This window comes from Leptonotus elevatus, chromosome 1, assembly GCF_054856555.1.
Source record: "Leptonotus elevatus isolate MCC_2025b chromosome 1, RoL_Lele_1.0, whole genome shotgun sequence".
Lineage (NCBI taxonomy): Eukaryota > Metazoa > Chordata > Actinopteri > Syngnathiformes > Syngnathidae > Leptonotus > Leptonotus elevatus.
This window is the reverse complement of record NC_141239.1, coordinates 30,794,345-30,809,503: the sequence shown is the minus strand read 5'-3', so window position 1 is coordinate 30,809,503 and position 15,159 is coordinate 30,794,345. Positions and strand designations below refer to the sequence as shown.

The 15,159-nt window shown below is 42.1% G+C and overlaps 2 protein-coding genes across 4 annotated transcripts; one reads left to right on the top strand and one right to left on the bottom strand.

Moving 5' to 3' along the window:
- Positions 1–1,586: 1,586 nt before the first annotated feature.
- On the top strand, positions 1,587–10,701 carry apol (apolipoprotein L). The gene is made up of 4 exons (XM_086091167.1): positions 1,587–1,703; positions 3,599–4,144; positions 4,230–4,352; positions 4,433–10,701. Exons 1-4 carry the CDS (start codon positions 1,690–1,692, stop codon positions 5,376–5,378), a joined length of 1,629 nt encoding a protein of 542 aa, XP_085947293.1. The 5' UTR covers positions 1,587–1,689; the 3' UTR covers positions 5,379–10,701.
- Positions 7,528–14,941, bottom strand: eif3d (eukaryotic translation initiation factor 3, subunit D). 3 transcript variants are annotated; one of them, XM_086091134.1, is made up of 16 exons: positions 14,828–14,941; positions 14,111–14,236; positions 13,982–14,027; positions 13,078–13,214; positions 12,915–13,000; positions 12,751–12,823; positions 12,215–12,336; positions 12,009–12,141; positions 10,570–10,717; positions 10,362–10,498; positions 8,950–9,035; positions 8,581–8,710; positions 8,367–8,509; positions 8,048–8,240; positions 7,721–7,814; positions 7,528–7,639 (listed from the first exon to the last, which is right to left on the bottom strand). In XM_086091134.1, the coding sequence occupies exons 2-16, from the start codon at positions 14,231–14,233 to the stop codon at positions 7,626–7,628; spliced, it is 1,665 nt and encodes a 554-aa protein (XP_085947260.1). In that variant the 5' UTR covers positions 14,234–14,236; positions 14,828–14,941; the 3' UTR covers positions 7,528–7,625. The 3 variants fall into 3 exon arrangements, with proteins under 3 accessions (XP_085947260.1, XP_085947269.1, XP_085947278.1); XM_086091143.1 differs by having other exon boundaries at positions 10,368–10,498; XM_086091152.1 differs by having other exon boundaries at positions 14,823–14,849.
- Between the last annotated feature and the right edge of the window lie 218 nt (positions 14,942–15,159).

Sequence of the window (15,159 nt, the reverse complement as noted above, 5' to 3'; positions counted from 1 at the left end):
TTTGGACTCAATTTAAATTCTTCTAGACATGTTCATACTAATGAGCCCTTCCCAATCTCATCCTGCGCTGACGTTTCCTTCCCTCCCTCCTGCGTGACAAATTGCGACGTTTGTGTTGGCGTCAGCGGGGATTTGTTTGTTTGTTCATTTGCTGATGATGACGAGGTTGAAAAGTGATCGTCATGGCCGTGTTGCTGCCAAGCCTGCGGGCCACGAGTGTGCTGCTGACTGACTGTTCGTTTGTTCAGCACAAGCAACATCCAGTGTGCTGTTACGTGAACACGCTGCAAGAAAAATGTGAACAAGAAAGCGGTCGTCGAGTTCACGCTTATCGAAACGGGCGTCAACGCTCCGGTTGTGCTGTCAAGCTCTGAAAAGTGCTTCCACTGCGAGGGGGAAATAGTGCTTGCAATGATAAAGTGACGAGCGGTCACAGTAAGGAAATGCCATCGTCGTGTATAATAAGACAATATGCAAACACACACATCTGATTAGATGAAGTAGGAGATGTTTGTTTCCATGGAGACAAGCCATCTCGTCGATCTCATTCAGTGTCTTCAGGTAAAAAGAAACAATAAGTAAAGAGTAGCCTACTAATTAAAAATGAGTCAAATGAGGATGATGCGTGGGGAAATGAACACCGGAACCCACTCAAACGAACATGAATAATCGTTTACATTCATTGGTTGTGGTCTACTTCTTCTTGTTTTCGTGCTGTACTTGCAGAAACCTGAAACAACTTCGATAAAAATGATGAATATCAGCATAAATACAAAGAACAGAAATGAAAATACAAAAACCAAGAAATATGAGAACGTCAAAAAGAAAAATAAAGAACATCAATAAAAATAAGGAATAGCCTACATGCACAGCAAGCAGAAGAATATCAACAAAAATAAAGATTAAAGTTGCTCAATGCAGGAAATTGAATTTCAAAACGCTACTGCCACATGTGGCCGAAAAATGAAACTGCACACTCCCTGCTCACATGCCGTCACATCTGCACAGACAGAAGGCGGGAAATTCGAACCCAAATCCATACCGTACCACTTTATTTATATAGCACGTTTAAAAAACAACAGACGTTGACACCAAAGTGATGTACATAAAAATAAAAATAAATAATAAAAAAACATTACATTAAAATGTCATTACATTAAAAACAAAGTGAGTTAAAAGACAAAAAATGGAAGTCCCTCCTGGGTTTTAAAAGCCAGTCTGAAAAGAAAACTATTGGCCAGAGGCTTGCAGGAGTACCCATTGTAAACAGCTAAGGTGCTAATCTGCTAATTAGAAGATGTTTGAGTCATAAATGGTCAAATAAAAAGGCTACGTATTGTAAAATATATTTATTTCTACATTGAGCAGCTTTAACAATGAACATCACAAACCAAACACATTGCCAACAGGACACTATAGCTCATCTGAACATAAAAATGCCCCCCCCCCCCCAAAAAAAAAGACAATGACCAATAAAACTTGTTCACAAGCTTGACAAATTCTTGGGTGCAAGCGGAGCCGGCGTGATGGGGGGAAACAACGGTTGCAGGCGGTTGTAAATGGGCGTGGCTCCACCTGACAGTCAGGTTTTGCGGGTTTTGTTCAACTCAACTTGTGACGTGTAAGCAAAGGATCCAGAGTAAATCCCAAAAACATTTACACACTCTGGATCCACTTCATGACAGGAACATGCACGGGTCCAGGTAAAGCTTCTCTTCAGCCCATTAGTATGCTTTCTACTAAAAAGTCATTCGTTTGTGTTTATTTATATTGTGGCAGTTGACACTTTTGCACAGTTATCTAGTAATGATGATTAGTACACCTGTGATAAGAAAACATGAGGCTCAGGCACGTTTCCTTGTGGTACTCCCCTGAAAGGAAAGTATGTTAACATTAACGTTTTTTTTTTTCTGTTTCATTTCCTCCTGTCTCCATCTCGAATGCCAGGGAAGACTTGCAGGAAGTTTTGTAATTAAGAGACTTATATAGTAAAGATACATTTCACCCATTTTGTCCCACTAAAGAAACCAGTTTTTGCCCAGACACCCTTGTAGGACGTGGTCCTCCTAAAGGGAAAATGTACTCTCTTTGGAAGTAATCCTATAAAATATTTAAATAAATAAATTAAAGTTGTGATGTGATTTTTGTCATCCTTAAGGGACGATGTCTTATGTTGTTACGGTAGCAAAACTGAGGACGCAGGACGTACGTTTCTCTGTGGTACATTTGCTGCAGCCAGGGAAGCAACAAAGTTCATATTTTTGTCCAGAGGTGACTCGGAAGAGTCCGTATTGTTCTAAGGTAGCATGCATCATCTTCAAAAGTAGTTACAGAAAACGTAAGGTTTGAGGACAGATCCCTGTGCACTCACAGAAATATTTCAAGCTTAGCTTAAGATTGATGTCATTTTTTTTACATGACAAATACACATTTACTTTTTTTTTTTTAAAGATAATTTTAACACAAACCTACCAAATAAAACTTTTATGATACATATTCATTAGTCTAATAAAGCCTATTTTTTAAATGCATAATCCTCACGTTTATGTATTTAGTATTAATAAAGCATAATTACTCCAAATTAATCATGAGAATATTTATTTAAAATACATAAAGTATATTGTTAGAATTGCATTATAATCAGGTTACCTTTAAACAATCAATAGCATATTGTCGCTGCTATGTGAAAAACACATATGTCCACCCACCCCCCTTTTTTTAAATAAATAAATAATTTTTTATGTTTTTGGGATGAAACTGAATGCAGACATTTAAAAAACTTTTTAAAAAAGTAACTATACTTTATTAATACTAAATACATAAATCTGAAGATTATGCATTTCAAATAACGAGGCTTGATTAAATTAATGAACATGTATCATATAAGGTTTATTTGGTAGGTTTGTGTTAAAATAATCTAAAAAAATAAAAATAAAAAGCAAATGGGAATTTGTTATGTAAAAATGTTTACATAAATCTTAAAGGGATACTTGACTCATTGAGCCATTTCCAGCAGTAAACATTTGTGGCACTCTGAAAATATTTTGAAGATTGTCTGACTTAGAAAAAATTTGAGAACCAGGCTGAGGAGGGGGCCATCTGGCCAGGCAGGCCGCCCTGAAGTGCCTCTAAGTCGGATATGGGTTGGTCGAGCCTCCCTTGTTTTGCCCTGGAGGTGCCTCGTCTGAAAAAGGTCGCTCCTGAAATTGTATAATCTTTTCTCCAGAATTACTTTGATAACGTCATGATTTTTCTTTTATAATTGATAACTTTAAAAACTATTGTTTTGCACTTGCTGTCGACTGACGTCACCTGTGCTGAGGAAGTAGGCAACGACCAATCATGGCTCACCTGTTTTCTGGGTTTGGTCAGTAAACTGAGTCATGATTGGTCGTTACCGACTTCCTCAGCACAAATGATGTCATCGTCAGTCGACAGCAAGTGGAAACATTTGTATTTTAAGGTATTAATTGTACATAAATAATGACGTTACCAAATTAATTCTGGACAAAATATTAACTTTTGCTGCTGAAAATGGCTCCATGAGTCAAGTAGTAAGATTCTATTTTGTACTTAACAAGTTATTATTTTTGTCCAGGGATGCCCTGAAGGAGGTCTTGCTCCGCTACGCTTCAGCCACCCTCATTGACATGTCCACGGTGAGTCGTTTCTGCGAGAGTATGTCTGAGTGGCGTCTGCAACGTGAGAGCGAGATCAACACCATAAGAGACATCAGCCAACGAGCAGAGCTGAAGCTGGGCAAGAACATCTTGGTATACGTGAAGAACAAAATGGCCGCAGAGAACAGGCGAGCCGCGCTGGAGGCGGAGCTAGCAGCGGCCCTAAAGGACGTCCTGCTCGGCTTGGAAGAACTGGACGTCTTCGCGGAGGCGCTGGAGCGGCTGGCCACCACCTCACTGCTGGTTTTCCGGGGCGAGGCGGTGAAACTTGCGCAGGGTGTTGGCTCCTGGGAGGCGGCGCTCGCCGTAGCGGCGGCACGTGGGGCCTGCCCCCTCGCTGCCGAGCTGAAGCACGATGCCAAAGTCTTCTTCCTGCCCAGGCTGGATAACGCGGCCGTGCTGGCGTCCCTTCTCGACAAATATGTGCAGACAGCACTACAAATGTGCTTGCTGATGGACAAAAGGTAGAAAAAAAAATTCTCAGGTTGATTTGAAAAACTAATTCCGTACCATGTTGGTACCTTTTATATGGTACATGTCGTCTTTCAGCAAGTTCTACCTCAACGCGGTCTCCAAAGCTGAGCTTGATGTTTGTGTCGTGCTCCCTGAGGCGTTATCTTCAAACGATACACAGAGGATGTTTCGTCACGTTCAACTTTGTGATCAGATCAGGTGATCTCGTATTCAAACCCAGAATCTTTGCTCGAACCTAAACCGCGCTCAACTTTTTCCCATCTCCGTGTCTTCTCCAGGAATGACGCAGACTTCCGACTGGTGTTCCTGCTACAGGAGGACACGTGTCAGCGCTTCCTGGTTGAGTTCAGCCAGCGTCGGCCCAGGATGCTGGCGCTTCTGGACCAGCTGGACCAGAACATCGAGGAGCTGGTCAGGAAGAACAAGGGGGTGAAGATCTCCAACGTGGCGAGCAGCTCGGTGGGCGTGGTGAGCGGCGCGCTGTCCATTGTCGGGCTGGCACTCATACCCATCACAGCTGGCACCTCGCTGGCTCTTAGCATGACCGGATTGGGTCTCGGTCTCGCCAGCTGGGCCAACTGCGCCGTCACCTCCGCCGTGGACTACAAACTGGAGCGGACGTTTTTAAAGAAGGTCGGCGAGGTGACTGAGAACTTCTTTGAAGATGCGCAGTGTCTGGACGACATCGCCAACAAGACTCAGCAACTAGACGCCGCTGTCAGTGAAGTTCTGTGCGAGGGGCCTGGCGTCACGAGAGTCGGACCGGTCGTAGGTGCCACCTCGACTGCGAAGACCCCTAAACGCAACAAGGAGGTGGCCACCAGAGTGGGCAAGGCGGTGGTTGTAGGCGGGAAAGCACTACGGAACGTCCACAGGGCAGTGGCGGATGCCCGCAACGTGGGCCAAGCGGCCCTCAAAGGATCCGTGGCTGTGTCCTGCACGGTCAGAGCCGGACTCATCCCGCTGAATGGAATCTTCATTGGCATTGATATCATTATCATCTGCGTGAACAGCGTCGCTCTGGCCAAAGGGTGCGAGACCAAAGTGTCCCGGTTACTCAGAGCCAGGAGTGCTATGTGGCGGGCTGAGATGGAATCCTGGCAGAGGCTGCATGACTCGCTGGCGCGGGGACTGACGACATTTGAAGACAACCGGGCTGTCCTCGAGGCACCGTTTTACCGCGATGACAATCGGGATGGAAAGCAACGTTGCGTCGTTCAGTAGCACAGAGAAACCATGATGAATTTTAGGGGTGGGAATCTTTGAATGTCTCACGATTCGATTCGATTCCGATTTTTTGGGCCTGCGATTCGATTCGGAATAGATTTTCGATTAGGGTCGATTTTTGATTCAAAATGATTTGATTGACAATAAGTTTTGCTTCAATCTATAGATATCGTAATGATCTACTCCAGTCTGACTCGCTAATGCTAATTAGCACTCTACTCGCGGAACTTTTATCACTCATAAGATTGGCTCCACGCTGAAAAAAAAAACGTTTTTTGGAATAACTTGATCGTGACTTTTTCCCTCTACTCTCTAATGTGGCTACAACTTAACAGTGTATCAAACCGTGTGGAACCACACTACCTCTGTGGCCAAATCGGGTACAACATGAACAGCGCTCCCAATAAAGGCACACACAAACAAAGGGAAGACAGCATACAACAATTTAAATAAAATCGATTTTGGGGCATTTAAAATCGATTTTTTGGCACACCCCTAATGAATTTCTTGCAGTTGAACTTAACACAACTGGATGAGGCGCTTGGGAGACTACATGCCATTTCAGACAGAATTACCATTGGACATACTCAGGAGAAGCTAACACACCTACATGTTGTTCTTTGCATGCCATTAGTGTTGTAAATCTGATCTGTACGTGCTCCAGTGTCTCCACCACTGATCTGTATATATGACTGGATAGCCAATAGGCCAAGACTTTTGAAGCCGCGAGGCCGCCATATTACCCCTCCCAAGAAACGTTTCTCGGCATACGATCCTATACATATACAGCAGGGGTGCTTAAGTTTGGTCCTCGAGAGCCCCTATCCAGCCTGTTTTCCATGTTTCCCTCCTGCAGCACAGCTGAATCTAATGATCAGCTAATCAGCAAGCTTTGCAGAAGCCTGATAACGATCCTGATCATGAATCAGGTATGTTAGTGGAGAGAAACATGGGGGCGTTCCATTGCTGCTACTTACTTGTGTCTCCTCTAACCTCATGACCCACAAGCGAGTGACGGCGAACTAATGTTACATGCGGTATATCTGGTCGCAACACTTTTTAAAATATATTTTTATTAAATTGTCTTGAAATCTACTTGGGTGGTGGTCAGTTTACTTGGGTGGCTCGCCCAAGTATTAACATGGTGTGGGAAACTGGTGACAACAGACTGATTGGAACAGACTATTTCTATTATATTCCAGGGGCAAAACCGTGACTAACAAATCAAAGGTTTAAATGTTCGATGTTGCTTGTAAAATGTTAAAAGGGAGCACAGCGCCACCTATCGTTTAGGTGTGATATACTAAAAACGATTTGTCGTATTTGAGCTTTAGCCGTACTTTTGACACAAAATGTGTGCATAATCGTACGCATATGGTCACATTGTGATTTTTTTTTTTTTTTTTTTAAATACACTTGACTTTTTGCAAATATATATAACTAAAACTTTGCCTTTTTTCTTACACTCCAAGACAGTAACTGATTTACATCAATAACTTCAGTTGTGATGGTTGGAATGACTCGGCATAACTTTGCACTTTAGTATGTTGTCAATAAATTTATTTTCTAGTAACACACACAGGGGACGAATTAGATCCTATTTAAATTAATCTAATTCTGAAATTCAATTCAAAATATGAAATGCCAATAGAGATCAAGTGAACACAGGAAAATACTTCCCAGATGGCTAATTCCAACCTAATTTCTATGAATTTATGATAACGTATTTTAATAGAGAAGGCAAATGTGGGTGACTTCATTCACTGTTCCCCATCATGATCAAAATAAAAGAAATATAAAATAACTATTGCACTGTGTAGTGACTATCAGAAGTTGTTTTTAGTTCAACTAAATACGACATTTTTCATGATATTCTCAATTATTGAGATGCACCTGTAGTATTTAATACTTCTAAAATTAGAGTTGCGACTTGCTACTGTGTGCTTGTGACGCATGTCGAAGTTCCCCCGGGGCGCAAGGAGACTTTCCTGTCGGAGAACTTTGTTTAAACCTTTAAATATTAAAACACAATGTTGACTTTTTCCACGTACGACATGCTGTAACCGCACGGTTGACTTCCTCGTTACGGTGGTAAACCTGCAAACGCTTGAATGACATTTGAAAGAAAAGAAAAAAAACAGAACAGTTTGGGCCAATTGGATTTTATTTATTGAGAAATTAGATGTGTGCATTTGTATGAATGTGTGCGTTTGGCGGGTTGTTTTGGTAACCAGGCGCCACGTTTTAGTTCTCTTCATCTGGAATCATAGAAAACATTTCCCCATTAGTCTCCATGACAACGGGTCAGCTCGCTTAACTGAGCGTCTTCACCGTCTCACCTTCTTCCTCCTCATCCTCTTCCTCCTCCTCTTCCTCCTCCTCTTCGTCGGAGCTGAAGGTTCCGTCCGGCAGGCTGTAGACGCGGATGACTTGCTGTGGGGGAGGGGGTGCAAGTGGAGAGCCAATCAGAAGGTGGCTGCGTTAAAACCTTGTGTGTCCTTTTTGGGTATTATTGGAAATTTGATTGTTGTTTTTTTTCTTTTTTCTTTTTCTATTTGGCGATCATTCTGGTTGTTTTAAAGCGTGTCAATAGTTTTGAACTAGGAGCGACAGCCTGACGGTAGACACGGCTAAAAGCTTGGACAGGAGGGTTGGGGGCTGCTTACCTTGTTGGGGTCCTTGAGGATGAGGTACTTGCCCTCATCCAGCTTGCGGCAGATGTCGATGACGCAGCGGAGGATGCCCCAGGCGTTCTCCATGCTCAGGTTGATCTGGCTGGCAAACTCGTTGGGCTTGAACTGCTGGGTGCCCAGAACCACGTGGCGGGCAGAATCCTTCACATGGTAGCGGGACACGTAGCTGCAAGGAGACATTTGGATTGAACATTTCACTCATTGTCAAAACTGCTCTTCCGCATATCCTTCCGATATCTTTTTTAATTTTTTTAACACATAACCATTGTTGGTGAACTTGCTAAGAACTCACCCCAGCTTGAGGTACTCCGAGCCGGCCAGCATGGCGCAGCAGGTCCAGCGGGCCAACTTGTAGCTGTTGTTCTTCAGCTCGGTGGCCAGGACCGCCCCTCGCTGAGAGTCCAGTTTCTGGCGCCAGTCTACGCCGTTGCAATGCTGCCAGCAAAAGACACAAGCATCATCATCGCACTGTCAAAAGCGGAAATGTAGGGTTTGTGGTCTCTCACCCTGGAGTCCCACTCGTTGAGGGTCTTGATGTTGATGAAGGACACTTCCCCGTTGGCGCCCGTCATCACGCCGTCGTGCTCGCAGCGGACGATCAGGTCGATGTCTTCTCCCAGCTTCCAGTGGCGGTACCTGGTGGTAGACAACAAGTATGAGCATTTTAAATCATGATTAAGATGACATTTGCAATAAAAAAAAAAAGACAAACCACAGACATCTTGAAAAATATTTTGAATACAAACAATATAATATTAGCAATTGTATATACTTTCGGACATTAAAGGAGAAATTGGCTGATTGCTCAACAGCCTCACAAAATGTTCTTATCGTCTCCAAGAACTTTCCAAAGACGTGAAATGTTTTGCGCTCACCTGTAGGCAACAGACGCCACCTCACTCTTGTCCATGTCCTCCTCCACAAAAGGGTTGCTGGCGGGGAACTTGTAGCGCTCGCTGCCCTGAAGTCAATGCAAATACTTTTTGAAAATGTTGTCTTAGCAGATATAATTTGTCATCTCATGGTATCGGTACTCGCAACGTTATCGATACCCGCGCTCTTGTGGCCATTTTCGGTCGAGAACGGTCAGAAAGATTGGGGGGGGAACGAAAGTTTTGTTCCGTCTCGTTCGTTTCCTGTGTGTCTCCTTATGAGGTAACACTTCATATGTTCATTTCATTTCTTCCGGCAGCGCCAATTCGGTGTGCGGTACTGAGAATTATTGTTGTGAGCAATATCACCTATATCTGTGGTTCAATGTGTGTTATCTTCAGCCGCTACTTTTTTTTTAACTTGCATTCGACCCTGCGGCTAATACAAAGGTGCGGCTTATCCATCAGATCACCAGAGGGCGCACTATAAAGGAAGTGCAAGCGCGTCAGGCACAGCAAAACAAACCAAGTGAGCCCAAATACAGGAGAGATAGAACGAGAGCGACACAATCTGCGCCTTATTATGGAAGCGAAAGTAGCGGGAACCCGGTGCGGTAACATTCAAACTCCTGCGGCTTACAGTCGGGTGCGGCTTATATGTGTAAAACTTTGAGTATTCCCCAAATTGAATGGTCCAGAAATGACTGTATATATATTTGTAGCTCACCTAACTTCGCTGTGTTTAATTGCCTCGTTTACATTCGCCACACGCTGTGCTAGAACTGTGGCGCAAATTATAGCTCTTATATATATATACTACATGATATTTGTAATGAACGGAGAACATGAAACAGGAAAAAGAAATACAGAGAGCCTTCCAAATGAACTCATTCACCCCCAGCAGCGCATAAACAATTTTTGGGGAGCGAAGGACAAGTATTAAAAAAACATATTTGGGATTCAATGAGTTAATAGCATGGGAAGCCATATTGTATTGAAATGAATTCTTTGCACTTCACTGTATTCCTTAAAACAAGTTGTACAACCACATATTGTCATTGGGAATTTTTTTTCTGGCCACTGGATTATTTGTTTCATCTTATTTATCATTTTATTGTTCATCTCATAAATTTTTTAAATTCATTTTATTGTGTGCTCTATGCAAAATAATTTAGGAGGAAATTGAAAAAATATAATTGCCATTAATTTTATTCAATTCTAAGGAAATTTGCTATAGTTGGGATATATGTCATTTTTAAATAATATCTGTCATTGTTTTTTGTGTGTGGAAATTTTATGTATCATAAGTACTAATGTATCGGCATCGGTGAGTACTGAAGATTTGAGTATTGGTATCGGTCTAAAAAAAAGTGGTATCGAACATCCCTGATAATTAATAATAAAAATACGCTCACCCTTACCATGCGCAAGCACTGCTGGCTGAAGTTGTGGTTGATGTAGGTGGCCTCCATGGCCAGGTTACGCGGGGAGTTGAAGGAGTTTCCCTCGTCCTGCGGCGGCTCGTTGGCCGTCTCGCTCACAGTCAGCAAATCTGAGCAGGTGACACACGCGTGTCAAGTCACGACGCGCAAAAGGAGAGAAAGGCGACAATATAACACTCACCAAAGTCGGAGTTGTCGCGCTTGTCGAAGAACAGCTTGTTGCCCACCCGCTGCACGATGATGTCCCAGGAGTTGACGGAACGCGTGCAGCACATCAGGGTGGCCAAGATGGCGTCCGTGGCAAACACGTTGCCTTGGGTCTTGGCCAGCTGGACAGATAGACACACTTAAGCATTAGCCGAGAAATTTCCTTAGAACCAAATGAAATTTATACACACAAATGAAGACATCATTGAAAAAAGTGGCAGCGGAGGCTCATCGATAAACATAACGAGAATGCTGTAGAAAGGATTCCTTAAAACGCATAAATGTTGATTAAATGAAGTTATTGAACTTGCCAAGCCTGTGGAACCTCACTCCATATCATTTACACCATTTCATAAGTTTCTGTTCAAAATGGCCGCACATCAAATGTCATACTATTCATGTTTACGTTTTATTTAGATGCCAGATTAAAGGATAACATTTAAGACTTCTCCTTCGCTATAGAATGGGCAGTTAGTGTTTTAGAAATGTTGCAATTATTATTATTTTATTTTTTAAATCAAATTTTAAGAAATTAGAACTACAACTTTAAGGATATTTCAGTGTGGAAGATCATATAAAAAAAGATGGCTTCTAACTCACTAAATGTGATCACTGGGAGTGAGCGCTAAATACATGAAGACATTTTGCAATTTTTTTACTTGAACATGTTTGAACTGTGAATTTACGATACATTTTTAACTCATTCTGAAATATCAAATGTAAAAAATTTTCAAGTATTGACAGACGTCCTGAGACCAATGATGGACTAGAGATAGACTTTGAGGGCCGGTACTGATTATTAGTAGTCAAGGACGCCGATAACTGATATTTGGAGCAGATAGTCATTTTCACTAAAAGAAGAAAATATTGGCAATAAATAAATAAATAATAAATAAATACAATTCCAGCTCTTAATTGTTTTGAATTTTTAAGTATATGTTTATTGAACAACTTTTAGGATTTGAAAAATATTGGAGTTACAAAAAATAATAATTTTTTTTTGTCAATGGACATCTTGGTTTTAAAAGTCCAACAAAAAGTTCAGGGATCTTCCAGGGGCAGTAGCATGTCTTTAACAGTTAAATAAAAAACTTAAGTAATAGCTCCCCTATTGTTTTCTGCAATAAATAATTTTTCCCAAATTTCAAAATATCTGAAATATTAAATTTTACTTATCTCAGTTTTAATTTCAAACAAAAACAGAAGGGGCCGAGCGTTCCCAGGGTCAGCAGCAAATTTAAATAATGATTTCCCTGAAGTTAACACTTTTTAAATAGATCTATTATCGTCCGTATGATTCTTGAATATGGTCGATGCCGATATTTGTCAAAATGCTGAATATCGGCACCGATAACCTGTCTATGCCTATGAAATACATCAACTCATGCCGGCGGTGCGTCATGACATGTGTACCTTGCGGATAACGGGGTCGTCGGTGGTGGTGACGGTGTGGAAGATCCTCTTGATACTCTTCAGCTGCTTCTCGTTGCGTGTGGTGATGCGGTCGAAGGCTTTGTCGTAGTGCTCCAAAGCGCCGCAGCACTCGCTGTGGAGGATGCAAGCGCCGTTAAGCGAGCAGGTGCAAGAAGCGGGTCAGGGGCGGCTGCCTGCGCACTTACATGTCCAACGGGTCGGCCACCTCCATGTATCGCATCTTCATGAGCCTCGGGAAGTCCATCTCCTCTTTCACCTCCCAGTCGCTGCGTACCTCCACTGATGAATCTCGGGGCTTCAGTTGAGCCTTGGGAGAGAAACACACACATACACATTTATTCATTTAATATATATAAAATTACAAATCAAACTTTTTTTTTTAAGTTATCAAAAACCCAAAGCATTCCTTAACAAAAAATATTTAAAAACATCTAAAATAATTTTTAATACAATCTATCCAAAACATACAGTAAAGTATTTATTTAATAAAAACGGTCTAAAATATTTTTATGTAATCCATCAAGAACAAAGCATTTCCTCAATATGAAATGTCTTCTTTTTTTTTTTAAACAACTGTAATCAATAAAGTATTTAATAACTACTGCATTAAAAAAAATAATCAAAAAGATCTAATGAAATCTAAAACCTTACTGTATTTCTTTCTACCAACTATATGTTAAAAATCTCTTTGGAAAGTGACCAAGTGAAAATGTAGACGTACCTGAGACTTTTGATCCCACTTTTGACGAACGCCAAACTGCTTCTGGAACTTCTTCTGCAGGCGCATTCGATCCCTGCAACGACAACACAAAGTGGAATGAATGAACACACAACTGACTGACCACTAGTGAACAAAAAAAAAAAAAAGACTAATCATCATCCGACCTCTCCTTTTGCTTGGCGCTCTTGGGCAGCGTCTGCATGTTGAACTGGGTCAGGTTCCTGCGGTCCTTGTCCCTGCGCAGGTTCCGCTGCCGGAACGGAACGGAAGATTGAGCCGGACGACTTGGGCTACGATCGCAGACGACGACGAGTGTTGCTTTGTTACCTGAGCAAACCTCATGCGGTTCCTCTGGTAAGCCGTCTTCTGCATCTTGGCCGTGTCCACCAGCTGGAAGCTGGTCTCGTCTTCCTCGTGGAAGTACGCGTACTGGCTGCCGCCTCCGAACTGAGAAGAGTACTTATCTGTGCACGGAAACATTTGGACAAGGAACTGTCATCAGTGTCATATCTGGTCACTTCAGCCAGCAGAAAATGATTTGCACAGAAAGTACTTTACTTGCTCACATCCTTTCAGGGTTCTGATTGTATCGATCAGTCCTATTTTGGCAGTTTCCTATTTGTTTATAGGACTTTTAACCAGAATTGACCCGTTTTTTTTTTGTGAACCGTTTTGATCTCTGTGACTGGTGTGTTGAATTTGAGCCCATCACTGAGTAAAGACGATGACTTTCTATCAATGTTTAGGGCCAGATTTTATTTGAGCAGGTTTCAGTTTCGTATTTTTCCATGAGACTCTCAACCAGAAAAGGACATGCTTTTGTGAACAAAGGACTGATCGGATGCTGTGGTGCAGAATTCTTCAGTCAGGTTTAGTGCTGTTACTAACTTTATTTTAGTCGTTTTCTACTTGTCCTTTTGTAATAGGACTATCAGCTGGTATATCAACCAGATTTTTGTAAAGAAAAACTTTTGATTTGGTTCTTGCATATCAGTCCATCCACCTGCTTATCTATTTGTGATCAAATTTTTGTGTGTGTGTGTGTTATACCATTTTACTGTAGTTAGTGGTTGTTCTACTGTCATACCCATGTTACAAAATGAGATGTTTATTAGCTTTCTTCATTTGTCATTAAATTGTTTTGTTTCCAATTCATTAATTCAAATGTTTTTACTTGACTTCATCATCTCTAATTTTGGAGGTTTCAAAACATCAACTCTTTATCACTCACTGGTGTATCTTTTGTCCTGGTAAGTCGCTCCAGTCCAGTCGGCAACCTGACAACCACAAGGCCATGACAACATCATGAGCGAAAGCAGCCAATATGAGTGAGTGACAATACGGTATGACTGGAGCCGACCTTTCCCAGGCGGTCTCCTTTGCTGAAGGGCTGGTATGGCATGTCCTTGAACTTGTCCGGTACGGCACAAGGACCCCATCCCGACGGGTTGTCCTGGATCACAGGCGCGTTGAACTTGGCCATGACCTGACGATGGGATTCCGACACTTCAAATATTACACTTGAACACGTCATATGCAGCTTTTAGGTCGATGATTTAGCGGTGTTCCACAGGGTCTCAGGCTTTCTTCAGCACTGTTGTCTCCAGCAGGTCACTCCAAAAAAGGAGGAACTGCTCAGTTTGCGCAGTGGGCTAGTCATCACGGACCCCTCGACACCATATTATTTTATTACATGTCACTACAGTAAGTGGGGCTTCATATGGGCTTGACGCCGAATAAAGTAGGGTATAAAAGTCGTCAAGATTTTGCAGAGAATGGTCTTGGTCGCTATGAGTAACAGGGAACAAAATGACTTTTTTTTTGGACAGAGAGAAAATAGCCAAATGTTATTTGACGCGACAGATGTCAAACAGAGAGAAGAACAAGCCGCTTCCGTGGCCGAATGTTGCTAACGCTAAAGGGCTAGCCATCACGCCGCGCTAGCTATCTAGGCTAAGCTAACCGGCTAGCAAACTAGTTACAGCGCAACAACCTTAGTTTTGTTATCATCGAATACAAGCATGGAAATAAATCATTTTCGCTCGTCTTTACACGTGTTGTCGTGTTCTTACCGTACCCGATGTGACACGCCAAAACGCCTGAAACGGTATCGCTGATCTTCGGGAAAAATCACCAGACAGGGCGCCGGCGTGAAAGGAAGTTGCTAACTGCCGTGAAGCGCATTGTTGCAATTGTCGTAAAGTGTCGCAATCGCAAAAAACATTTCAAGTAGGTCTACAGCGCCGCTAACTACTGTACGGTATATTATTTAGGATTATTTATTTGACTATGTGAGACTGTTCATATAGCTTAAAATAGTAATTGCATGTTATATAACTATTAGTATAATCTTTACAAGATTGCCTGTACATTTCGTTAATTGCAGTGTCATACTACAAACACCAGGGG

What these genes read in the sequence shown, in the direction of transcription:
- apol (XM_086091167.1), top strand. An exon ending in TGCTTGCTGATGGACAAAAG is followed by an intron (nt 4,145 to 4,229) that starts GTAGAAAAAAAA and finishes GTCGTCTTTCAG; the next exon opens with CAAGTTCTACCTCAACGCGG. An exon ending in CAACTTTGTGATCAGATCAG is followed by an intron (nt 4,353 to 4,432) that starts GTGATCTCGTAT and finishes TGTCTTCTCCAG; the next exon opens with GAATGACGCAGACTTCCGAC.
- eif3d (XM_086091134.1), bottom strand. Translation starts at nt 14,233, where the DNA reads ATGGCCAAGTTCAACGCGCCTGTGATCCAGGACAACCCGTCGGGATGG. An exon ending in AAGGAGACCGCCTGGGAAAG is followed by an intron (nt 14,028 to 14,110) that starts GTCGGCTCCAGT and finishes TGTGGTTGTCAG; the next exon opens with GTTGCCGACTGGACTGGAGC. An exon ending in TCCTCAAGGACCCCAACAAG is followed by an intron (nt 7,815 to 8,047) that starts GTAAGCAGCCCC and finishes CCTCCCCCACAG; the next exon opens with CAAGTCATCCGCGTCTACAG.